This window comes from Thamnophis sirtalis, unplaced genomic scaffold (assembly GCF_051295495.1).
Source record: "Thamnophis sirtalis isolate CommonGarterSnake01/CBP01778 unplaced genomic scaffold, rThaSir2_p1.2 scaffold_7, whole genome shotgun sequence".
Lineage (NCBI taxonomy): Eukaryota > Metazoa > Chordata > Lepidosauria > Squamata > Natricidae > Thamnophis > Thamnophis sirtalis.
The window spans coordinates 143,727-171,609 of NW_028261387.1; the positions used below are offsets into that span (position 1 = coordinate 143,727).

Genomic DNA, 27,883 nt, shown 5'->3' on the forward strand with positions numbered 1-27,883 from the left:
TCAATGAAAATTAAACTGTAATATACTATATTTGGAATATTATGTAAGACTTTAACATACTCATAATTCTTGCTTTAAGGAAGATATAAAGCCATCTGAAAATCTTTGCTGAAAATTAACATGCTAATATATTTTATGGAAATAAAAAAAGACAATCTGTATTAAGTTTGACTAACAGTCACCCACTCTCCGAAGGACCCAAGGGAAACAAACACAATGGGTTTTAGTCAGGCCTGATGATAATTCCATATGCTTCCAATTCACTTACAGTTTTGTTCCCTGTGGAGATTCTCAATCATTCAAGTCATGGTTGTCCCAAAGATACTTTTCAAAAGGCAAACTGACTTTGTTCCCCCCCCCCCTTGAAAATGTTCTGCTTCTCATCCAAGAAGCTTCTTAGATGGGAAGTAGGACATTTTTAAGAGAGAGAAAAAACAAGACAGCACTGTTGCCTTTTGAAAAGCATCTTTGGGCCCAGTGATGTTGCTTTTTACTAAAATATCAGAGTTAATAATTGCATGAATTCAAAAAGGAAACTAAACAGACTACCCCAAATCAATAAATGCAAATCCTTAAGCATTTCCTATTGAGGTTTATACTTCCCCTGTACAAAGCTGAGGTTGAGGAAGGCAATTTGGATGGTACTCCCCAAGATGTTCTTAAGACATTTCTTATTCTAAACTCTTTTTGACATACATTTGTTTTTACTCCATGCAATGACCTGGGCAACTGAAATAATTGTTCCCCTGTGTCCCCTTCTCTTAAGTGAGCGCTGAGGAGTAGTTTAATGAATGGAGTAGGAAAATGAAAACAGCAAGTAGTGGGAGAATTTCAGTGAATCAAAACCAACTGTAATGAAAGCTCACACGAAGGGGGAAAAGTCCCGATACATCACCCGACGCTACTGTGACACCGCAAATTTGACACTCCTGACCTATACTAAAAGAAAAGGGCTTTAATTATAATTAACTACAGGTGAAACTCAAAAAATTAGGATATTGTCCAAAAGTTCATTTAGTTCAGTAATGCAACTTAAAAGGTGAAACTAATATATGAGATAAGACTCATTACATGCAAAGCAAGATAGTTCAAGCTGTAATTTGTCATAATTGTGATGATTATGGCGTACAGCTCATGAAAACCCCAAATCCACCATCTCAGAAAATTAGAATATTACATGCTTTTGCATCTCATTTGGAGACCAAGGACCCAGAGTATGGAGGAAGAATGGAGAGGCCAATCAAGCACAGTAATCCCACGGTCATTGAACCAGGTTTTAGTGCTTTTGGCAAAAGTTGCTCTCATCAGAAAAGAGGACTTCTTTGGACCACTGAGAAACAGGACTTTGGACCACTGTGCTTCATTAAGACCAGGGTCAACGCAGCCGTCTACCAGGAGGTTTTGGAGCACTTCATGCTTCCTTCCGCAGACGAGCTTTATGGGGATGCTGACTTCATTTTCCAGCTGCCCACACTGCCAAAAGCACCAAAAACTGGTTCAATGACTGTGGGATTACTGTCCTTGATTGGCCAGCAAACTCGCCTGACCTGAACCCCATAGAGAATCTATGGGGCATTGCCAAGAGAAAGATGAGAGACATGAGACCGAACAATGCAGAAGAGCTGAAGGCCGCTATTGAAGCATCCTGGTCTTCCATAACACCTCAGCAGGGCCACAGGCTGATAGCTTCCATGCCACGCCGCATTGAGGCAGCAATTGCTGCAAAGGGGGCCCAAACCAAGTACTGAGTACATATGCATGCTTATACTTTTCAGACATCCAATATTGTTCTATGTACAATCCTTGTTTTATTGATTGCATGTAATATTCTAATTTTCTGAGTTGGTGGATTTGGGGTTTTCACGAGCTGTAAGCCATAATCATCACAATTATGACAAATCACGGCTTGAATTTTTTTATTTATTTAGATATTTTATTAATATTTATAGGCCGCCCTTTTCCCCGCGGGGACTCAGGGCGGCTTACATAAAATAGGGAGGGGGGGTGTAAACAATAAACATAAAACAATACATAAGAGTAAAATAGAACACAACATTCATTCTTCATTCGGGTGGGGACAGATTACGATCTTTATCCCCAGGCCTGACGGGATAGCCAGGTCTTGAGGGCTGTGCGGAAGGTCTGGACGGTGGTGAGGGTACGAATCTCCATGGGGAGATCGTTCCAAAGGGTTGGAGCTGCTACTGAAAAGGCCCTCCTCCTTTTTTCCATTACATGCAAAGCAAGAATTATCTTGCTTTGCATGTAATGAGTCTTATCTCATATATTAGTTTCACCTTTTAAGTTGCATTACTGGAATAAATGAACATTTGCACAATATTTTTCAAGTTTCACCTGTAAGTGATCTTCTGTATAGGCTGCTGACAGTGACAATTGCAGGCATAGTTTCAAGGATTCCATCCCTACACAAGCCTAGCTTCTTTCTGATTAAATTACTTTCTGATTAAATCATTATAATATGTTGTAGCTGAAGCTACTCTTTTGGGTAGATTTTGAATTCTATTGTCTATTATAGCTTGTGTAATTTTGTGGCTCTTTATTGCATTTGTATTTTAACTGCTTTATCATTTTGTGTGATTAATAAGATTATATGTTTATAAATAAGAAAATAATGTACCAAATGTTTCAGTGGAAATATTTAGGTAGTGGCTTTAAAGATTATGTTTATAAGGGTTCAATTACAGGATAGATCATGAATTACATCAAATTACCGTATCAAGTATAATACACAAATTAGGAACTTATTCAAGAGCAACAGATCATAACCTAGTGGTAGATTATTCATTTTGCTTTTAAGCAAACGCGATATAATACTGAGGAGTGCTAGTTAAAAGATACAAGATAATTAAGATGGAGGGGTGGGTATTTTTGAGGTAGCAGATAACCAGTGGTAGTTGTGACTATTGGCTTTGAGTTCTGACTCACTCATTCATATTTGCCATTCTGTAGGAATATTCATCTCTATTTATGCTGGGTTCCCATATTTCTTGGCAGTCCAAAAAGACAGCTGTCTTTTTCCTCTGTCACAGGGCTGGCATAATTTTAAGTTCCATTTTGAGAAATGTTTCACTGTAGACTATATTGATTGCCTTGATCCACCCCAAATCCTTCCAAAATAGCTCAGCTCATGTTAGTTTAACTAAATATAGCTGGGGGCAGGGAGAAAGGACACAGCAATCCTTCATTCTTTTGTGTCTTATTTGTTCGGCACTTGAAATTTTAAAGTCAGCATGACCATATATTTGAAATCTAATTGTGAAAATTTTGAAGCAGATCTAACTGAAGAACTTCATTTACATACCAAATATGCATGTTTTCTCCTACGTGATATTGCTCAGAGCAACCAACATTTAAAAGACAAAAAATACAAAATTACAAAATGATAACATAATTCGGCATAAAACATATCCTAAAGAAATCAACCAGACCAAAAAGAAAGCAAATAGTATTAAGCATCACATTTTATTGGTCTTATATTTATCTTTTTTCAATATACATTATTTTACCTTTATTAGATGTTTTCAATATTTGTTGAATTACAGGGTATCAGTGTTTAAAGTGTATTTCCATTTCAGTTTTTTTTTAATTAAAGGTAAATCCTAAAACTTATTATAATGTGACATTTAAAGGGCTACAGCAGAAGAATGTAGCTGGCCAACATTTTGAGAATGGATTGGCTACAGATTTAAGTAAATAAAATAAATGTATCAGTAAAAATTCCCTTGCAATCAAGGAAATTATTCACATAAGCATAGGTTTGCAAATAAAACAACAGTATACTGCTTAATCTGTTTAATCTATACAAGTGAAAAAAACTGACTGATGAATGCTATTTATTTTTACTGTAAACAAACAATATCCTCATTATAATATAATAGTATTAGAATTAAAAGTTACTGAAGAGAAAAAAGTATAAGCATGCAACATATTATTAAAGGATTAAATTCAGTCCACCTGGTTATCTTGAATAGCAAATCATAATTGTAGCTTGAAAATAAAAGAGTTGCTTTATGTTTTGTTCAGGGCCCTCAGCAAGTATTTATGGTAAAATGTGACAAAAGGTCCAACCTGTCCATCATGTGCTCTGTGTGGAAAGATGTTTCCTCTGGATGCATTTAGCAAAAGAGAAAGAAAAGGGACTGTTTACCAGGTTAACAGCATCCTTTCTCTTACTTTCTTCCCTATAGACGGTAACTTGCCATCTATCCAGCATGTAAACTCATACAGTATCCACCATCAACCTTCATCGGAAAAAAGTGACATTTGTTATTTAGTCTAATCAACCTTCACTTCTTTCTAATTAGCTAAAAAGTTCCATTTGCTGCCATTATACTTTTATTCAGCAATGTTATTGTCATGAAAAAGGAAAAAATGATAATTATAGCTTACAACCTGTTTCTGTTTTATAAAAGATAAATTAATTGATTAAGATTGCCATCTTGATTTTTCATCAATTGATGTCATAACATTTTTTTTAAAGGGAAAACTAGCAGATACTGTAATCATATAAAAATGAAGCCACATAAATCAAGAAAACCTGATCATTAAAATGAGTCACTTAAATATTTATTTATTTTCCATTTATACCTAATATTTCTACTTAGGGCATTCAAGGTCACTCTTATTCTAAAATAAAATCAAATCCTGAAAGAACTATATTATTCATGCAGAACAAAATCCCCAACTGAAGGCCTAAGCCTTCATTCTGTCCTAAAAACAAAGAAAAGAACATTGTATATGCAATCTTCTAGAATGTGCAATGTAGAGGTCTCATTTGGCTGATCTATCAATCCTACGCAATGTGGATTAATTCACTCTTTGGGGCAAATTAATTCTGAATGGTAAGACAATGAACATATTTTTTTTTCATTTTCTAGAACATCAAACTTTACATAAGCTGATAATAAGCTATCAGAGTACTCTCGAGAGATTTAACTGAAAGAGTAATAGATTTATGAAAAAACAACCAAAGATTTTAAAACTTGAACAACATTCCTAAAATGATGTCTTAGTCTGAATAGTAAAAAAAATTCAGTAAACATTTTCCTGGTTGAGCAGAAGTCAACCAAGTTTCATATTAATGTAATTTTGCAAGAAAGGTAAAGAAAAATGAAGGAAAATATGATCAAAATATCTAACACAGAGGAATCAAATGACCTTGCCTGGAATGATTTCAAAATAGAAAAAGAAACCCATATATACAATCTCAAGTTTTAAAGTCCTGATAATATATAACACTACAGTCTGCAGCCAACCAGTTCTTTCCTCTACGTGTTACACCTGCACTAACACACTATAATCAATACATACCATGTTTAGCTTTAACTACAATATGAGGCAGACATCTATACCTAATTTAACAACTCTAGTTAAAAGGTGAGTTTGTTCAGGTTAAGTATAGATCTAGTCCAAATACTTGTGTAGATTATCTTCACCCAGTCCACAATATGCTAAGCAAGAAGTTTCCACATTGCAACAAGTGAGACTGCCCAAGGAGTTAACGATTTAGCAGGAAGCACAACTTTAAAAAAAAAAGCTGATCCAGGAAAATGGAAGAAGCGTCATTCATCAGAAGTGACAGGTTTTGAGAATCTGGTTGATCGATTTGAGTAATAAGCCACCAACTGCATGCTAGCTAGCAATGTTTTTTTCCCCCTATGCCAGCCAATAAAATAGTAAGCTGGGTACCTGCTACAGTCAGAGATAGGAAAGCTGAGGCAAAACCTCTAGAAGAAAAAAAAGCCATTTTTACTAATATTTGAAGACAGCAATTATAAAGAGAGTCACAGGCTTGGCACAGGTTGAGACCAGGTCTCCATCAAGGAAACCATGGTTTAAAAAACAAGAGATGGAGTGAGGTGGAATTCAGAGTTCTACGTACGGCATGACTTGAGAAAACTAAGACTTTTAAAAGTTGATTTTATAGTCAGGGAGGGAGATCATTAAATAAACGAAGCCAAGCTCTATTAAAAAGCCGTCTACCCATCTGCTGACCTGCTATTTGGCCAATCAGTCTATGTTTTGAGAGTTCTGCCCTCCGGGTGTCTGAGGGACTCTCCAAGTGTCAGTAGGGAGTTGTGGGGGCTTGTTGGATCTACCCTTGTCACAGAGGAGTCATTGGCATCCAACTGGCCTTGGAATTACTTTCTCCAGGACTCTCCTGCCGATACCCACAGCTCTATTTCCTTCTCCTCCTCCTCTTCCTCCTGGTCCAACAAGGCCATAGAAGAGTTGTGTGAAATTGTATTAATCATTTTCAACCATTATTTTATATTCCTAACCTCTCAAAACAGAGGTATTTCTGTTGGGTGATAAGAGCCTGTTCAGGTAATACCTGTAAAAATATGCCTGTTGTGAATGTTACATATAATTTGGCAGATTTTTTGTTTTGTTTGGTCCCAATGAAGTTACTAATTTATTCATGAAGTGGGTTGCATAGATTCATCTTTCATCTTCATGTGTCACAGTACTTAAAGTTGGAGAACATCTGGACTATGTTTGTTTAATTACAGTTACATTAAAAGTGGTGTAGTGGTTAGAGTGCAGTACTGCATCTCACCAGTTTCAAGGTTGACTCAGCCTCCCATCCTTCCGAGGTGGGTAAAATGAGGACCCCAATTGTTGGGGCAACATGCTGACTATGTAAACCGCTTAGAAAGGGCTGTAAAGCACTGTAAAGCAGTATATAAGTCTAAGTGCTATTGCTATTCTGGCATCTCTTATGATAATGTTTAAATAAATAGGTCAAAATCTTTTGCTCACACTATACATCTATACGCATCGAAAGAGAAACTGTGGTACATCAGCCTACTCCTTGAACACCCCCCCCCTTTGTAAGTTAAAGTCCACCAGCTGCACTTATAAAGTTATTCTTCTCTTCTCTTCTCCATGTATCCTCTTCATTTTCAAAGGAAGCTATAATTTGCTTTAAGAGAGATTAAAGTTGATATCAATCCTACTTAGCTCCAAACCATTCTTTAAAACTATGGTTACTGTGTTTAAACCTTTGTTGAATATAGAAGTAGGCTTGTGTCCTGGCAATCAGAAACCCCCAAAACCATAATATAAATTTGGCGGCAAAATCACTTTTTTTCAGTAGTACAAGCTTCCCAATACATTCATCAGAGGAAGCCTTTATATTTCACCTCACATGATCACATAATCCCCTGAAAACAACCAACATGGATGAGAAAAAACCCTTTAATAATAAAGTGCGGACTAGGTTTAAAGCTACCCTTTTTTTGGCATTCACCTTTGTGCAGAAATAACCTAAATAATATAGCTAAAATAACAGTAACAGGTAAAGGGGAATTTAAGCTTTCTATGAAGTACTCCCTCATTCTTGGGACAGGACGTAGTATTTCTGCATCACGTCAGTAGCATGAAGAGGAAAAGAAAGGGTTAAAAAGAAAAGAATGGAAGGAAATTTGTATCTGAGAGGTGGGTACTATTAATTGGATCTAAGACGGCCTCAGTACAACATCTGCAGTACAGCAGGCCATTCCCTTTGACTTCAAATAAAGCTCTGAAGAGAAACAGGTAGAACGAAAGACTTGATTGTCAGATCCCTGAATTTCCCAGGTGTTCACAAATCCCAGTAGATGTAATATATACCCATTTCATGCAGCTATCAGGCACTAATTATTGGGAGGAATTTCTGTTACCCACATGATGAAATAAGAATAAAATACTTACTTGATCTTTGGTTTTTGATGAAAAATAGTTTTAGCCTCTCTTTAAAGGTGTTGTCGTTCATGTAGAATTCAATCTGTACTCTAAAAAATAACCAGACAAAATGATTAGACATCAGTCTAATTAAAACAGATTGCAACACATAAAAATTGCCTCCGTGTCTTTTTGCATTTAACTGTTTATGCAGTAATCATTGCTTTTTTGTTCTGCCTTCCAAGCTCAAGACAATTTACATGGGGTTTTCTTCAAATGTACCCGCGCATACAGTGTTAGCCCCACATGAGATAGGTTACGAGTGACTAGGCCAGGTCAGCCAATGAGCCCCATGGCTCAGAGTACCAAGTTGGGGGACCTGAGTCTCAAGAGCCACAATTAAACAAGAACACCCTGGAGGTGTGTTCCAGACTTCTCAAAAGTTACTGCAGGACTGTAATTTTTATTAAAGGAAAAGAAATTATCGGTGCACAGCAGTGGTAGTTAAGGCATTAAGTTAGAAACAAGGACAGTTCTGGGGTCTAGTTCTGTTTTAGGTACAAAGCCAGCTAGGTAACCTTGGGCCAGTCGATCTCTCTATACAAAGAGTTTTCAACTTACAAACACAATTGGGACCAGAATTCCCATTGTTAAGCAAGGCAGTTGTTAAGTGAGTTGTACCTGAGTTAACAACTTTCTTTTACCATGGTTGTTAAGCAAATCACTTCAGTTATTAAGTGAATCACGTGGTCATTAAGCAAATCCTCCCCCGTTGACTCTGCTCATTGGAAGCTGGCTGGGAAGGTTGAAAAAGGTGATCGCAGGAGCCTAGGATCTGCAATCCCTGTAAATACATGCCAGCCACCAAGCACCCAAATTTTAATCAGGTGACTGTGGGGTTGCTACAACCGTCATAAGTGTGAACAGTAATGATAAGTCACGTTTTTCCATGTTGTAACTTCAAACAGTCACAAAATAAATAGTTGAAACTCAAGGACTAGTTTCTGAATTTGGCTGGTAGTTGTACTGAATGTACGAGTTATACAGAGCCTGAATGTAGAAATACAATACAATAGCAGAGTTGGAAGGGACCTTGGAGGTCTTCTAGTCCAACCCCCTGCCTAGGCAGGAAACCTTATACACACAAATGGCTATCCAACATCTTCTTAAAGACTTCCAGTGTTTGGGCATTCACAACTTCTGGAGGCAACTTCTGTTCCACTGATTCATTGTTCTGTCAGGAAATTTCTCCTCAGTTCTAAGTTACTTCTCTCCTTGATTAGTTTCCACCCATTACTTCTTGTTCTACCCTCAGGTACCTTGGAGAATAGTTTGACTCCCTCTTTTTTGTGGCAACCTCTGAGATATTGGAACACTGCTATCATGTCTCCCCTAGTCCTTCTTTTCATTAAACTAGCCATGCCCAGTTCCTGCAACTGTTCTTCATAAGTTTTAATCTCCAGTCCCCTAATCATCTTTGTTGCTCTTCTCTGCACTCTTTCTAGAGTCTCCACATCTTTTCTACATCGTCACGACCAAAACTGAATACAGTATTCCAAGTGTGGCCTTACCAAGGCCTTATAAAGTGGTATTAACACTTCACGTGATCTTGAGTCTATCCCTCTGTTTATGCAGCCCAGAACTATGTTGGCTTTTTTGGCAGCTGCTGCACACGGCTGGCTCCTATTTAAATGCTTGTCCACTAGGACTCCAAGATCCCCCTCACAGTTACTACTATTGAGCAAGGTACCACCTATACTGTACCTGTGCATTTTGTTTTTCTTGCCTAAATGTAGAACCGTACTCTTTTCACCATTGAATTTCATTTTATTAGATAGTGCCCAATGTTCAAGTTCATCAAGATCCTTCTGTATCTTGAGCCTTAAGTCTTCTGGAGTGTTGGCTATTCCTGCCAGCTTGGTGTCATCTGCAAATTTGATGAGTTCCCCATTTATTCCCTCACCCAAATCATTGATGAAGATGTTGAAGAGTCCTGGGCCCAAAAGAGAGCCTTGGGGTACTCCACTGCATACTTCCCTCCATGTAGATGCAGTTCCATTGAGGACTACACGTTGAGTGCGGTTGGTCAGCTGGTGGTGATGCTGTCCAACCCACATCCTTGGTAGGTAGATCATAACCTACTACTTTATCTAGTAGTAGGTTATGCTCTACCTAATCAAATGCCTTACTGAAGTCCAAGTAAACTATATCGATGGCATTCCTCTGATCCACCAATTTTGTCACTTTGTCAAAGAATGCAATAAGATTAGTCTGGCAGGATCTGTTTTTGACAAACCCATGTTGGCTATTACTTTGTTTACTTCTAGGTGTTCTCTAATTCGTTGCTTGATTATCTTTTCCAGAATCTTTCCTGGTATTGAGGTCAGGCTGATAGGTCTGTGGTTTCCTGGATCTATTTTTTTTCTCCTTTTTTGAAGATGGGAACCACATCAGCTCTTTTCCCGTCCTCTGGAAGTTCCCCGGTGCTCCAGTTGTATTGCATATGTTAGATTAAGCATGATGATAAAGTAATATTTTAATCCCTCTTTGTTTAATGTCATGCCACCTTCATTACCAAGGACTTAACATTTGAAGGAAAATGTTAAACAAATGCATAAAAGCATACAAGTACACAGATTTAGGCAATTTCATTTCAAAGAGAAGCAGTACTTTTGTTTTATTCACAGGGTTTTGAACTACATACCTGTATTTTCAGGAACAAAAAATTATAGCATTCATGTGACATAAAAGAATAGGAGCTTGCCAGTAAGAGAAGATCTTCAATGCTAATTAAGAGAGCTGAGTGTAGGAGCTAATCTCTGTTTTATGAACTCCCGTGATGAGAGGGCTGAGTGCCTAATACTGCCCCCCCTCGCCCCCCCCTTTTTTGGCTGCTTCTCATCCCTTAGCAACCAAAGCTGCCAGAAACATTGGCATGTCTCCGTTATGGCTTTCAACAACTCATTTAACGTTCTCGTATCCGTTCAGCATATATATATATACATACATACATACATATATACATATATACATATATACATATATACATATATACATATATATATATATGTGTGTGTGTGTGTGTGTGTGTGTGTGTGTGTGTGTGTGTGTGTGTGTGTGAGAGAGAGAGACAACCCCTGGTAAGCCCCAATTATGGGAGGAAGCTAATTGCTTCCAACATCTGTCAATCGGCTCGTCACAAGAGTCCATCACGACAGAAACCCAATATTTTTACTGTTGCCTTTTTGTTATATTTGTGTTTTTATTTGTGCTGATAATTATTTTATTATTTATTTATTTATTTATCAGCACAAATAAAAACACACACATATGTGTGTGTGTGTGTGTGTGTGTGTGTGTATGTGGTGTATATTGTGTTATATTTGTGCCTATAACAAAGGCAACAGTAAAAATATTGGGTTTCTATCGTGATGGACTCTTGTGACAAGCCGATTGACAGATAATGGAAGCTGTTAGCTTCCCCCCATAATTGGGCCTTATATATATATATATATAAGGAATACACAGAGTAAAAACAGAAAAGGGAGAGTGATAGTGAGCATTGAAATAAAGAGGATTCAGGCGTCATTCTGGGCCACGGTTGCTTAATCACAGAGTTGCTAAATAATCCATCAGTGGCTGGGCTCACATAGGGCACTAAACCAAAAGTGCATTTAGCCCAAATCACAGTAAAGTGGAAGAATCCCCTTCCCTTCCGTTTCATGGAAACTTGTGAAAAGTCGGTTTGCCTTTGCCTTCTTCCAGCATGCTAGCTACCCAGAGTAACGTTTGAGTCAAATAACATTTGGATCTAATGACATACATAAATACATTCTTAACTTACCAGACTATCATACAATCTTAAGATTTCTTGGTGGGGATCCAAGTATTAATCAGATCCTAGTTTGCTTAGCTAAGGTCTAGCCCAGTGGGAGTCAACCTGGTCCCTACCGCCCACTAGTGGCCGTTCCAGCTTTCATGGTGGGCGATGGGGGGTTTGCTGTAACTCTGCCTTATAAATTTTATAAAGTAAAGTTACTTCCCTACTTTAAAAAGCACCATGACTGTGGAACCGGTGGGCGGTTAGAAATTTTTTACTACTAACAGGGATACAAAAGTGGGCGGTAGGTATAAAAAGGTTGACTATCCCTGGTCTAGACAATATTACTTAATATTCCCATTACTACTTAGGAAAATAGGTGGATTTGTGTAGGCAACGGCTTTTCCTCAGCATTACCTACTGGTCATTTTTCTACGTCGCTTTTATATATTTAATGACCACAACTGGAACTGCCAGAATTGTCAGAATTGCTAAACAAGGCGGTCCTTTGATGTATTGCTTAACAACAGCTTTGCTTAATGACGGAGCTGACAGTCCCAATTAAGGTCATAAAAGATGAGTACCTGTATGGAAGTTGTGGGTGGGATTTGGAATACAGAATGTGCCTTACTTACGGTGTCATCAGGACAGGTTTTCCTTCAGTTGACATGGATATTTTTCTGCCTAATTCTCAACAGTGGTGATATAACCAATTTAAGTATATTCTAATATCTCAGTATGGACCAGATCCTTTTGCTTTCTCTGAGAAACCTGAGCTGTTAATACACTTGATGGAAGCAATATCTGAAATAAAAACCACATCCTTTTTATATCATAAACTAAAAAAGAAAAAGAAATATATTAAGGTTGACATTAAGAGCATTTGTGGTTCATGGATTAAAGAACTGGAGCAGCCAATTAAAGAACACCACTAGCTGCAAATCTTTAAAATGAGTCAGTGAATTTGAAACTAAAACTGGTTCATGCAAATATTGAATTTTAAGTTTATTGAACACTATGAAGGGGTTTGAAAGAATGGATGTCGGATTTTCTCTGTTAGTACGGGTAATGTAAAAATTTTGAGGGGTCATTATGAATCACTACTATCCTTTGGAATAATATTTTAATGTACATAAATATATTTTGAGGATTTTGTTCAGTGTTAAATATGTTAATTTTAAATTATGTCCCCAAACTTGAAAACTGATTATTTTTGAGAAGTTATAGTTGTATCAGTCTTGAGATGTAGCTAAGAGAAATTTGAAAAGTAGTAATATTCTTGGTAATAAGAATTAGATTCAAGAGAAGCATGACTTTTTGAAAAAGCAATTTTATCTGTTAATCAAAAATGACTAAAGATGCTTTTCTGAGACGTAGGTTTTAAAATACTTTGTAATGTATGATAATAATTATTAATTTTCATGTAATGCATGATTTATATATGACATATATTAATAGTTTTCTGTTTTTCTGCTCTTTCTTTTGTTGTTTTTCATGTAATTCTTTCCTCTTTTTTTATATTTTAAACAGGTTTCTGTTTACACCTGTTAGAACAATTATATATTTTTTTTAAAAAATACAAATGTAAACTGGGGAAACTATACTATGAATATAAGTGAACACAGTTTCAAGGAAAAGCATTTGTATGTAATCTGTTTATAAATAAGAGTTTTGATTTTAATTGAAACTGTACAGAACAGCAACTTGTAACCATCCTCATCCTCATAGCAACAGCATTCTGATCGATCCACAATTTCATACACAAATCCAATATTTGTGTATATCCAAGTTATCTCACACTTAGCTGTTCAAAATCTACAGAGCTGATTGTGTGAAGTTAGGGAGATGCTTACTGTCTTCTGAATTGTTTCGGGATTTTAAAAATCAAATGCAAGAAAAGCTTATTTGATTTACAGAACTATTATAAAAATACTTCATTTAGCAATTTAGCCTAGTCATGGAAAAATCAAAGTAAAATATAAAAGGAAATTAATAAAACTATGTCTCTCTCTGAAGAAGACATCAATAAAATTTGTCATATTTAGAATTGTTAATTTTAGAATTGTTAATTTAAAAGCTCAGAATAATTGGACAGCAACCAAATTCAGAATGAAAGCAATGAGTAAATTATAGATAAAACCTTCAACCCTAAATTCAAAGACTTCAAAAGTGATGTAAAGCGGTACCAAAAAAAATACAAGCCTGTCAACACTTCATTCATCAATTAACCTGACCTGCTATTAAAACTTAGATTCACAGTTAGCAGATTAGAACATTTCACAACACAAGACGCCTGTTAAAAATTCATCTTTATACATCTATTCATTACAGTGTTTCTTTAAGAAAACTTAAATTAGCATGGCTTTTGCAACTATGCCTCTGAAAAGGCTTAGATCTCTCAGACGCTCTTTCTTTCCCTTTAGCCTCTTTTGCATCTTGCTGTGTGCACTGACCAGACGGATCGTTTACCTTGAAAGGCTTCCAAAGGGCAATTTACATAGTAATCTTAATTGCACATGTTTACTCTTAAACTAATCCCAACTGAAATACCCTTAATGCATACTTCTGAATACATAGGGCTTCGCTCTTAAGCCTAAGGCTATTAACTACAATAGAACCAAATATCACATCAAAATACTTAGACTAATTAGCCCTATCGCAGCAACAAGATTTTTCACGACCATTACCAAGCATGCTCCTTATCATGCTATAATCATGCTGAGGTTATAATGCAGTACCGAAGGCTACTTCTGCTGACTGTTGCTGCCAGCAGTTTGGCAGTTCGAATCTCACTGACTCAAGGTTGACTCAGCCTTCTGTTCTTCCAAGGTCAGTAAAAGGAGGACCCAGATTGTTGGGGGAAGTTTGCTGACTCTGTAAAACTGCTTAGAGAGGACTGTAAAGCACTGTAAAGTGGTATATAAGTCTAAGTGCTATTGCTATCAGTTCCACCACTCTGAGTACTTGTTTCCAAAATCAGATGCTATTTATTAACTCACAAAGAGAGTTTCTTAATATTATTTCCAGATTGGTTTATATTCTGAGAGGGGGTTATTTGATTCCAAGAATGTCTTTACAGAAAATGGAACTATCAATTAATAAGAATTAATGAGAATTTGGTTTTCCAAATCTGAACCTGGAACACGCTTCACTGGAATTAAGTATTAAATACTGGAAGCCAAAACTCTGTCAATTTTCTAATATGGGCAAATTCGGAATAGACATATACAGTACATTGGTGGAATGGACAGTATTAGACTCAAAATAGACAAAAACTCAAATATTTCTGGAAACAATTTGTCAATTAGAAAGTTATGGGATGCAATGTCTAGTAAAGGAAGATCTGACCCTTTTTCTTATGCTAAATTGATTTTAGGGGAAAACCCAATTTTAAAAATTGGGGAAAAGATGGTGTTATGAAAAAAATGGATAGAAGCATGGATATTGACTTTAGATCAACTGATAAACGATACTATATGGACTCTAAATCTTAAAGCTTAGTTCCCATTCAGTCTCCCCATTACGGTTGTTAGGGCAAACCTCTTGGCTTTTTCAGGGCAATAATGTTCTGCAACTAGGAAGGTATTTAAACTATTGTATACAGTACCTAAAATCTAACAATTAAGAAAAAGAATATTTTGGGTCAATAGATACATTTGAAATGCAGAGAACATGCTACTGAGTGATAAGCATTGCATGCTTATAAAAAGAGTACTATAACTGATGGAATCCGTCAAAGCAATATAGCAATGACTTCTACAGGGAAATGCAGAATATTGTAGAATATCCCAGGTTTTTGGGGTTCATTTATTCTGAAACATATCAAGAGGCCATAGCAGTCTAATTCTGCACTCTGAATAATGTCCCATGAGCTGGCTCTAATACTCTTTCAAGCACTACAATGAAGATGAAGCATTGATGGAGGGAGCAGCGTTAGCAGGGTCCTTTCACACATTTCAAAAGCCCTGTTCTGATAATATTTTTGCATATGGATCAACAGAGGAGGAATTATAAACAACATTTCCTTTAAGACATACTAGCCACATCACTGACAAGCTGGTACATTGTGCTTGCTATGAGGAACCTCGGGCACAAAGAAAAAACAAATCTGTGAACTCCGCATGACATTAGGAAGGGCATCCGGCCACTCCATGGCTCAGCTCCATCCAGTCACCTCTTTTCTATTGCAAACTACATGGTTGTAAAAAGGCAGTTTATAAAGGTATATACAGTATAAAATAGAACTTATAGAGATAAAATTACACATTTAGATTCTACTGATCTACTTCCAATTACTAAAGTAGGGTTCTCACAAATTGTATAATTTTGTTGAAGGAATTACTGTCCTCGTGATCTGCATATTGATAGAAGTCCTACCTTTAATGGGCTGCTGATCATTAGAATTGAAATTGTTGGGCTCTTTCTGGAATTCAAATCCCAAATTCAGTATGTTTTATAAAAGTTTATGAGATGGTAAAATTGAAGGTTGATTGAACTCTTTGGTTACTTTTAGGAAATCTTGCTGGTTGATTTATTGTTTGATATACTTCTTCCAAAAATACACTAATGTCAAATATGTTTTAAAGCTTAATTTTTTGAGAGCCCTATTGATGAGTGAGTGCAGAAAACACTGTATATATTTAGCCTGGAAAAGAGATAAGTAAAGGGTCACACAAGATTTAAGAAAATGTCACAATTAATGGAAAAAAGTATGCACTCCTACTTCAAAATTGGGATTTAACAAAAGAACTCAAGTTATAAGAAAAAGAAATATCCATTATGATGTGTTTAAAAGTAGAACTGTTTGTCTTACAAGATAGATTGCCCTTCGATAGCACTTCTAAACAAAAGGTGAATAGCACAAGTATTAAACAATAATAGATTAACTTTGAAGGTCCCTCCAACTCTATGAATGCAGGGTTTTTTTCATTAAATATATCACAGACAAATGTGTCTTCCTTAACCTTGTTTCTGGAGTGCTTGAAATCATTTTCTCTATGTTAAAGCTGATGGTTGACAAGAAATAATCAGTGGGTCTTCTTTCAGATTTATGATAAACTCTCTTCCTGCAGCAAGGTTACATTATCCGGATAGTTCCTTTGATCTGACTTTCATAGAAGCTTTCAGGAGAAGTGCCAGCAAACAATGAAAGAACAGATGATAAGTTCTGAACATACTAAAATCAAAGTACTTTAAACCGAAGAAAGAGTTCTTTAGAAGATAAAAGTTTACGTAACAGATTTCTTATTGAATGTGTTCTACATTGTGTGAACCTTCCCAAACCTGGATAAATTATGCAAAATTGGATAAAAGTGGTTTTTCTTTGGGTAACGACACACAGACCCATAACCCAATCACAAGAAGATAAATTGGCTTAACATTTTTTACCGACATTGTATAAAAAGGACTTTCTGATAAGTAGCTTTGGGAAATGAAGGAAAGAGATTGGGAACCACTATTTTAAGGGGTCCAATGTGTTTCCCTGCTGCAATGCAAAGCAGACAAGTAGAAAATGCCTTTGTCTGCAGTTCTATTTTCATCACTTGGGCCTTTACAAACAAGCCATTTATGGATTTTTTTTCAAAGATCTCTTGCTTCAAAGAAATATTAGGCAAAGGACAACAATAAAACCAATAAACAGTAGCCTGGAAACCAAAGTTGCTATTTGTAAAGAAATCCAAAATTAAACTGAGGTAAAATACATATGATGGAAAATAATACAAAATATTAAATAATATGATTCCTGTACTATAGAGATGCTGGCTGTTTGTAAACATCAGCCTTTTCACTATAATATACCCATCACAGTAACAATATAATATATAATATATTCGGTATATGTTCACTACTTCAATATAATTCAGTGTTATGCCACAGCATTCTAATATATGTATTGCTCACATTAACCATCCGCTTCATTAAGGATATGTCAAGAGACTTGAAACTGCCTTCTGTAATTTATTTAGTCTTGAATTTAACAGGCTAGAGTTCCTATTAATTGGAAAATTGGCAATAAATTGTAATTCCACCATCACTTCCATCCCAGCAAAACAATATTTCTTTAAATACATTTTTGGAAAACAGATTGCATTGAATTGACATTAACATTTCAAAATGCGTACAATATTTTTCTGAAAGAATGAATTGAGCAAAGTCACTGTTGCTCTATTAAACATGGAGCATATAAGCACATTAAGAAATATTTTAGCACAATTATTTCAGCTACAGTCCATACATAAAATTGTAGTGAGAAAAACTATCCCACCTCCATTCTTCTAATCTATACATTCAAACCAATAATTTTTAAACAATTAAATAGTATGTATGATCAACTTTCTGAATCCTTATTTAGAAAGTTTAGGATTTAAACATGACTAATACTTGCAGAGGGAAGCCAACTTGAAAAGTACTGCTACGTAAACTAGCATTGCATATAGTACAACAATGTGGAACGCTCTGGGCATTGAGGAGAAATCATGTTTTGAAATGCTTCAATAACATTGATGGAGAAGTAATGTCAAAAATAAATGGGAAGTTATTTCAAATGTTGAGGTGATTGTCACCTGTTATCTTTTAAAAAAACAAATAGAAATTCTGTTCTGAGGAAAAAATACTAAGGAAATCTAAACCAAAATTTCTCAAACTGTTTAGTTCAGGGCTGTCAAACTCCCGGCCGGTGGGCCACACGCTGGCAATGCCCACGCCCAATTTAGCAAAGCGGGGGGGGGGGGGAAGTCCCAATATGTCACACGACGACGCCGTGATGCTGTGAGTTTGACTGGTTTAGATGGAGAAATGGTACCAGTGTTTTTATACCTCTGAAGAGTAGTGAGGGACGGATTAGGATGACCTTTGACAGTCTCCACGCTGCTACTACTGACAGGTAGAGAGGTCTTCCTTCTCTACTGCGTCTCCTGTTTACATATGAGGGAAAAAACAAAGCAGAGCAGATTTCCCAACTTCCCGCTCTTTGAAAGAAATATTGCTAATATTATGGGACATACAATAAGTATGAACAGATCTATCCTGTTAACTACAAACTCTAGATAGGAAATTTCCATTATTATTATTTTTTTGTGCAAAGCAGTTGTTGAGAAACATTTTCCTTTCTTTTAGAAACTAGTTGAGACTCAAATCCCATATTTTGGATGGAACAAAGGAATAAGCAAATTTTTCTCTAAAAGTGCTGCAGTTCCCAAGACTAACCTACTTCACAAAGAATCTTCAGTGATTACTTGGGTCATTTTTTCGCATTTGACTTAATCTACAGGTTCCCTAGTAAACACAAAACACAAAACACAATATCATGTCTGCCAGTTACATTTCTTTTAAGGAGGGTTTCAGCCAATACATTTGTCCCAACAATCTTCAATAATGTGAAATTCACCAAAATCCATTTAAATCTACATTCTTCTCTAAACTTAAGGTTATATAGAATCATCACATTGTTCTTCTATTTCCACTGATGAAAAGATTTGTTTACTTGTTTATTAGACTAGTCCTGATAAAAATATTGCCTAATTATGAGTTGTATTTTTTTCTGTAAAACTCAACACAGCTTATCTTATTTGCTAGATAAGATAATCAATGCTCATTGGTGCCTCTGAAGCAAGAAATAAAATAAATAAATAAATATATTTATTTATAAATATATATAACACTTTTCTGGCACTAATATACTCACATGGATTAACGTTTAGGATAATTACTTATACAATAAAATAATACTCAGACTTTTTTTCATTAAAAGAACACCACCCAGCACCTATCCTCTTGTCCCTCTGGAGGTTTCTATTAGAATAATTATTTCATTAAGGGGCATTAACATGTCTTCTGCAAACCATTGAGTTTCCAAAAACCTCAAATACTATATCAAAATTATAACTACTTCCAAAGAAAATCAAGTTGCTTCTTTGTTGTATAGAAAATGGCATCACATATGCCCTTGGAAACAACTAACTATATTTACAGTAGATGAACACTTAAGTATATACGATGAATGCATAATATTTATAACAAGTATATCAATATTCAAGTATCCATTGTCTAACATTGCAATTCTCTTTTAAAATGTCATCCCATCATTTTAAAGATATTATAGCAATCTGTAAATGGGAATTTAAAAGTTCCTACAGTGCAAGGGAATCACAAAAAGTAGTTTTATTTTCTTTACCACATCAAATATTATTTCTAAGGAATTCTACAATGTGGTTCCAAATATGCACCTTAAATTTAAAAAAAACTAAGTACAATCTTTCATTTATTTTTAATGACTTTTAATAGCAACCAGAGGCTCAAATCACTTACAAAAAATTCCGTAGGTAATTACCATGAGCACAAGTGGGAAATGGTCCACCAAAAACACAAAATTTATCTCTAGAAACCTGAAATTTTGAGAGGAAATACTTAATTTTTTTAAAATCATAATAGACAACTCAACTATTTAATTATTCTGTTCATCTTCAACAGCAGGAATAATTTCAATCTTATCACTCTGTAACAGGATAGAAAACCATTCAACCAGAGTAACTGCTGTATAAATTACACTGGATGTACCATAAATAAGCACAGATACTGATTTTCTATCTGCATTAGAAACATTAAGCAGCAAAATTACCTCTGCCCAGAATCCAGTCCTGGAAATTTCTGTCCCGGAAAAGGTAAAAATATGGATCCATGGGAAACCAGTTTGAGTGACATAATACTTTTCTTCATTGATTTTTTTGAAGGAAAATATATGAATTTAGAGCTTTTATCCACTTAGTTAGATCTCTTTATCAGTACAGCCTTTTCAGTTGTTGAGTCAGTTGAATATTGTATCAACAGTTTTGAATTCAACTGCTCGATACGCTATTAAGACAGGAAGCCCACTGATTAACAAGATTATTTTGCAATGTTCTGCAAAATCATTGGAAGTAAATAAGTTGCTACAGAATAACATTTTGTTTCTCCTGTGCTCTTTTTTTCTTTATTTCCCTTTATGATTTATAAAGTGGAAGTTCATTGTCCTTATGTTCATTACATTAGTGAAAGGTGAATCTACTGTTATGCAACACAGAGACTATATCATGTTCTAATAAGACAGCATTATGAAACGGATGCCATAACATATTTGAAACAGTTTGTTATTACTAATTAAATCATGGTTGATGGAGAAACTGGCTTGCCTTAAGGTTTTACCAACAGATGTCTTGGAGGGTAAATTTAGTAACACCTCTACTGAAGATGTACAGTATCTCTCAGTATATCTTAATAAAGATTGAGACCTTGACGCGTATTTTGTTGAATTGCTTTATTAATATACCTGTGCAACTCGTATGGCTTCTTTTTTGTCTAAAAGTTCAAGTCCAAGTATGTCTGCTCCATTTTATTCTCATTCTCTCCCCCCCCCGCTCACCCTCTCTCATACACATACATACACACACACACACACACACACACACACACACACACACACACACACACCAAATTTGGTGCTAGAGTTTGTTCAATCTACAAAGGGCTCTTCAATAATTTGAATAGTGAGAATTAGTGACACAATTAATTTTATACAGATCTTGCCAACATGTCCTTTACGTGGATGTCCTGATTTTGGAATGGCCAAGTATTGTAACCAAACTTTTATTAATTGATCATTGAGGGGAAACCATATTTACTAATAAAACCTCAGAGATATTTTAACTGAATGAGAAAATAATGTCTACCACCATTCCTTTTATTTATACAAGTAATACAGAACCATTTCTGTCTGAACAATAAAGGAGACAAGCAAAAGTAGTCTATATGCAATTAATAACATCATAAAGTATTTTTAAAGAATTTTTTTTATTTTTAAACAAAATAAACACAAACAAACATAAAACATAAAACCATCTTCTAGTTACATACAGTGTGTTGGTTGGTTACAAAACCTTTGTGCATCCTCTCCATAGTCCTCACTTACAATTTATATAAAATCTCGTCTTATCAGTCTAGTACAGTGGGGCAAAAAAAGGATTTAGTCAGCCACCAATTGTGCAAGTTCTCCCACTTAAAAAGATGAGAGAGGCCTGTAATTGACATCATAGGCAGACCTCAACTATGAGAGACAAAATGAGAAAACAAATCCAGACAATCCCATTGTCTGATTTGGAAAGAATGTTTTTGCAAATTATGGTGGAAAATAAGTATTTGGTCAATATCAAAAGTTCATCTCAATACTTTGTTATATGTCCTTTGTTGGCAATGACAGAGGTCAAGCGTTATCTGTAAGTCTTCACAAGGTTGGCACACACTGTTGCTGGTATGTCGGCCCATACTCTGGGATAAAAGCCATTCAGAAGACGTGTGGTCCTAGTTTTAATTGTTTCTGTATCTTCTGCCAGAAGGCAACAGTCTAAAAAGTCTAAATTGATACAAGATTTTAAAAAGATCTGTAATTAAAGGCGCTATCATAATGCGAACCAGAGTGGAAGACTGAAGAGACCGTGTCAAGCATTCTAACTTATTATGATGTTAATAGTATTCAGTAGATACTAGAGCAGAAAATAATCCAGTGACAGCTCATTGATTCCAAATTTCTGATAGGGCATACTCCATGCAGTCCATTTGTGACGAGCCCTCCACAGCAATGTATTATTTATCCATTGTGTCTCATAGGATTGCTTTTGTGAGATGGGCAGCTATGCAAATGTAATTAATAAGTACAAATAAATAAATGTGGCCATAGGGATATCTTTTAAAAATTAAAAATATCCACTCACTGCACAATCATGAATTATGAAGATTGGGATGTTGTGATATTCTTACTGAATTATATAAGATGTACTCGAAAAATGTCACATTTGAGTACAATATTGAAAATTTTATTTGCCAGTTATTGGAATTAGTAGCTGCTGTAAATGAAGAGAAGGCATACTGGGGATTAAATTTTCTTCTATATATAGATAATAATTGATGTATATTGAAACTCAGCTGCGTTTACTGAATTATTGGAACTCAATAAAGAATTAGAGATGTTGCTGTACATCTCTTCCTAGAATCCCTCATTATTTGCCATGTTAGCTGAGGATGCTGGGAGTAATGCCTCGATATTTAGTGAGCCAGATTTTCTCTTGTTCAGCTCAACATAATCAAGGATAAGTTAGTGACAAAACGATGTTCATTTTTCCATCTAGACATTTGGGAAGAAAAAGAAGAGCAGGATGCCAGAATGAACAATTGCTTTTATCTGCCACACACCTGCAATTATATAAGTCAAACGAGTGAACAAAGCTCTTCGAAGTCTATTTCACTGGCATGTTTTTGAGATCAATTTTAGACAAGGATTGTTTATGTACCGATTGACAAGTGTTCTCTCTAGCTTGTAAGTGCACACGATGGAGGACAGGGAAAGAATGAACATCGGCTGAAGGGTCCTTTTCTGTGCACTGCGGGAGAGTCCAAGCAATGGGTTGAATCAGTCTGGATGCCCTAGGACTGAGGAACCCTTTTCCTTGGCCCCAGAATTTTGACAAGGTCTGGAACCCGTGAAGTCTGAAAGTGTGATGAAGCAGTAAAGGAAAGTCCACTTTGACACGACGGTCACGAATCCCTGGACGGAGGAGCCAGGGTGGGTTGGACTCTCCCACAGTGCACAGAAAAGGACCCTTCAGGTAAGCCAATGATCATTTTCCTACGCACTGCTTGGAGAGTCCAAGCAATGGGGCATACCCAAGTTATATGTCACTAGGGCGGGCAGAAGATCAGTCCTGGGATTCGGTCATGGAAACAACCGCCTGGAGAACCTGCCTGCCGAACGAAGCTTCAGCCGATGCATACATGTCCAATTTATAGTTCCTGACAAAGGGCGATGGTGAAGACCACATAGCCTCTCTGCAGATGTCATCAAAGGTAGTCTGGGTAGCCCAGGCCGCGGTGGTGGCAGCGCTCCTTGTGGAATGAGCAGTAATGTGTCGAGGTACTGCCCTGGACTGATGTTCATATGCAGCTGCAATGCATGCTCTCAGCCACCTGCCGACCGTAGAAGATGTCACCTTCTTACCGAAGGAGCCTGATTGGAATGACACAAAGAGGGCCTCTGACTTGCGGAAGTCTGCAGAATGCTTGATGTATATCCGCAGGGCCCATCAGACATCCAACATATGCCAAACACGTTCCCTTGGGTGGTTGGGGCGTGGGCAAAAGTTTGGTAAGAGAACTTCCTGCACCTTGTGGAACCAGGTGTTGATCTTTGGGGTGAAGGCAGGGTCCAGACGCAGCACAACCCTGTCCGGATAAATGATAGAGCCGCCAGCTCTGATATGTGCCTCACAGATGTTATTGTGACAAGAAAGGCAGTCTTTAAGGTGAGGTGTCAAAGTGAAGTTGTACATAGAGGCTCAAAGGGGGGTGAAGTAAGAGCCTGTAGGACCACCTATAACTGCCAGGTGGGATGGGATAATGGTGAACCCACCAGAGGGCGTAAGTTGGAGGAGCCCTTAAGGAAACAGTGAACCCTTAATATTTTGCTAAGGGGCTGGGTCGTATAACTGGACCAAACGGTGGATAGTGCCACCACCTGATGACGAAGGGTGTTGGGGCGAGACCCTTGTCTAGGCCCTCCTGTAGAAAGTCCAATACACGGGAAACAGGTGCAATGACTGGATCAAGCTGGAGGTTGTCACACCACTTGGCGAAGGTGAACCGGGTGGAATCGTATATCCTGGTCATTGAAGGGCGCCTGGATGCCTGGATGGTACGTATCACCTCCTCTGACAGGCCCTCTCTCCTCAGGAGGTCCCCCTCAAGTGTCAGACAGCCAGCTGGAGCCACTGGGGGTCCAGGTGGACAATGGCCCTCTGACTGAGGGAGATCTGGTCTTGAGGGATTCACCATGGAGTGGACACCGACAGGCTGATAAGGTTGGTGTACCAGGACCTCCGAGGCCAGAGGGGTGCGATGAGGAGTACCTCCGCCCTCTCCGCAATGATTTTGCAGATCACCTCTGGTAGCAGCAGTAGAGGAGGGAAGGCGTATAGCAGTCCCTGGGGCCACCAACTACCAGCATTGAAGGGCATCCGTCCCCTCCACTCCCAGCGAATGAAAGCGGGAGAAGAAGCGTTGGAATTGTGTGTTCTCTAGTGTGGTGAACAGGTTGATCATGGGAGTGCCGAATCTGCGAGACAACTGGTGGAACAGGACTGGATCCAATTGCCACTCTGCATTGTCTATGGTGGTCCTGCTCAAGCAGTCCGCCTGAGTATTGTCCACTCCCGAGATGTGGTCGGAGCGAATGGATGCAACGTGACACTCTGCCATGAGTTTCCTGGACCTGGTGCTGCCCTGGCGATTTATATCTGCCTTGGTGGCCACATTGTCCATCATCAGGAGGACATGATGATGTAGAATGTCCCGGTGAAAATGTCGCAGGGCGAGCCTCTTTGCCTGCTGCTCCAAGAAGTTGATATTGCAAGGTGCTTTGGCTGGAGACCACTTGCCCTGAGTTACGCGATGTACCATGTGTGCCCCCCAGCTGGCATCTGTTGTGATGACCACTTTAGCAGGTTCCTCGAACAGGTGTTCCTTCAGTAGAGCTGTTGATTGCCACCACTTGAGGAAACTCTTCACTGTTGCGGGAAGCCGCACCGTCATGGATAAGTTGCTCCTGTTGGCTTTCTGATGGGGCAGGAGAAGCCACTGCAACTCTCTGGACTGGAGCTGTGCCCAGGGGACGATCGAGATGCAGGAGATCATCTTCCCCAACAGTTGCGAGAGGAGTAGCATGGAGACTCGCCTCAAGCTCTGAACCTTGTGGGTCAGAGATACTAAACCTTGTGGGTCAGGGATACTAAACTGTCTATCCTGTCCTGGGAAAGGAACACCATGCAATTTGATGTGTCTATCACCGCCCCCAGGTGGAGGAGGTTGGTAGTTGGGGTGAGATGACTCTTTTCCAGGTTCAAAAAAACCTGTGACTCCGGATAGACCTCATGGTGATGTGGAGGTCCCGTAAGGCCTGTTTCCTGGATGATGATTGAATGAGAATGTCCTCCAGGTAACATTGTAGTCTTACGGCCTGTGTCTGAGGTGCGCTGCAACCACTGACAGAACTTTTGTGAAGGTCCTGCGTGCCAATGACAGGCCGAATGGAAGGGCCCTGCACTGATAGTGTCGGTCGGTGTATAAAAACCGCAGGAATCTTCGGTGTTGTGGCCGAATAGGGATATGTAGATAAGCCTCCTTTAATCTCAATGGACATCAGGAGGTCCCCCTGGCGGATCCCTGCTAGGATAGTCTGCAGGGATTGCATCTTGAACCTCCTGTATGCAATGTGACGGTTGAGGCTGCTGCTGTCCCTCCAACCACTGTAGCGTCTACTAGGGAAGGATAAGTCTAGAATCTCACAAAAGAGAGTGACACAAAGTTTATATCCAGACAATGCATTTTAACAACACAATTTGTACTCTTTATCTTAGACTACTTAACAATAATAAAACAACAATGTGGGTTCCTTAAGGAAGTCTTTTGAGGCTTTTACAGAGAAACAATTAGACAAACTGACTGCACTTAAGAAAGCCCAAACTAACAGTAGGCCAGAGCAGCCTGCACCTAATGGCAAAAACATTTTAACTCCGACTGCAATGCCAGTAGGAGAGAGGACTCCTCTTTACTCTGGGATGAAAGGAGGGAGTGGGGAATTAATAATAATTGGATCCTTGAAACAAACCAGGTCTCCCAATTTATATTAATACAGCTAATAGGGGTTATTAGGGTACAGAAACAGTCAATGTTTTATCTTTAAGCCATCTTCTCCCCTGTGGTTTCCTTCTAACAGACTTAGAATAGCTACCCACTGAGAGAGAGAGCATAAAAGTTTTGTTGACATTTAAATGGTGTAGAAGTTCTAGTACGAGGCTCAAAATGAAACGTTTTCTTGGTACAGTTTCAAATATCTCCGTTATGTCTGTTCCAGGATAAGATGCTCACTTTTCCACCCATCTGTGCAAGTTGACCATCTCCTTCCAGGTAGGAGAGAGATCAGCTGTCCACTGAAAATAGCCCTGACAATTCGGCCTTGACAAAAACCATCTTGGATAAACAACTAAAGTCAAGTGGTTACAAAAAGTGACAGATGACGCTGTAAAAGTGCAGCTGATTCATTATTTTGGAGCACAGCCAAATAGGGAGCAAGATGAAATATTGAGAAAATTAAGGAATCTACAACAGACGCTGTTAACCACACTTGTAGCAGCAGAACCTCTGATTGGTTTAGTCCTGAAAGATTTGCAATAACAATAGCAACAATCTAAAAACCCCTCTGACACATTTTCTCCCTAAAGAACAAGTCTCAACAGAAAAGCACACAGAAGGAAGATGATCCAGCAATCAAAACGGATTCACAGGGTTTGAAGTCCCAGCACCCAATTAATGACTCCCCTGATCTCCCCTAATGTAAGATCTTTGCTTCTCTCTGAGGTCGCAGTTGCACCAAATGGACAGGGGACTCCAGAGAAGGGAAATTCTGTTATAACCAAAGGAAGTCAACATGGCACAGAGTCACATAACTCTAATAAACTGTTTCAGTGTGTAGATTCAACAATGAAAAGTCAAGTTGCTAACCAGTATGTATACCTGAACGTTTCATATCTACAGATGAATGACTGGATGGGATATATTATAACCCAGTCCTAGGTCGTTTCTCTTCTTGCTCTCCTACAGATATGACTAATGAAACAATTATTTATATTTTAACTTGGAATCTAGCAGAAGGGAAAAACCAACTATGTGACATACCTGACTTTATGTCCAATTTTGGTCTGATTGCAGTGCCTGATTAAGAGCTGGAGTTGAATAGATTTTAATTCCTGGCTCTAAGTCCTTTTTCACCTTGGCCTGGTAAGAGAGAAAGGCCAGGTAACAGAAGGATTAGCCGTATTATTCAGAGAAGAGCTAGAATGTGAGGGCATGGATCGGAATTGATCATAACATACACGATATTGCCAAAAGGATTCGCTCACCCATCCACATAATCAGAATCAGTTGTGAGCGAATACTTTTGGCAATATAGTATATCTTTGCCTATTTGTTTAGCTGTCAAATTCCAATGTAAGGCTGCTGTGATTATGATGTTAAATATCCACAAATGTCTACATATTATAATCCTAATAGATAGGTGAATTTAGAACAAACCCTGACAAAGTTAACTTCAAAAAATCCTAAATAGTTATAACTGAAATTTCAGTGTAAGGCTGAGGCGTCTATACAAGATCATATTAATAACATGAACATCCCAAAGAATTCCACACACTATTACTTTTATGGTCTTTTTTTCAGCTATTAAACCTAATGGGCAAGTATAATCTGCAAATTCTGGGAAATAAGCACCAAAGCTTTGTTTATTCCTGGTACTACAGCGGA

At 37.7% G+C, this 27,883-nt stretch overlaps 1 protein-coding gene across 4 annotated transcripts in view; it reads right to left on the bottom strand.

The window, feature by feature from the left end:
- The window catches only part of KCNT2 (potassium sodium-activated channel subfamily T member 2), a 211,238-nt gene that overhangs the window by 134,813 nt on the left and 48,542 nt on the right, over positions 1 to 27,883 (bottom strand). For all 4 annotated transcript variants that reach the window (XM_087719176.1, XM_087719175.1, XM_087719174.1 and 1 more), the window contains exon 3: positions 7,717 to 7,796. In XM_087719176.1, the coding sequence (XP_087575302.1) occupies positions 7,717 to 7,796 (80 nt within the window). The remainder of the gene's footprint in view (positions 1 to 7,716; positions 7,797 to 27,883) is intronic.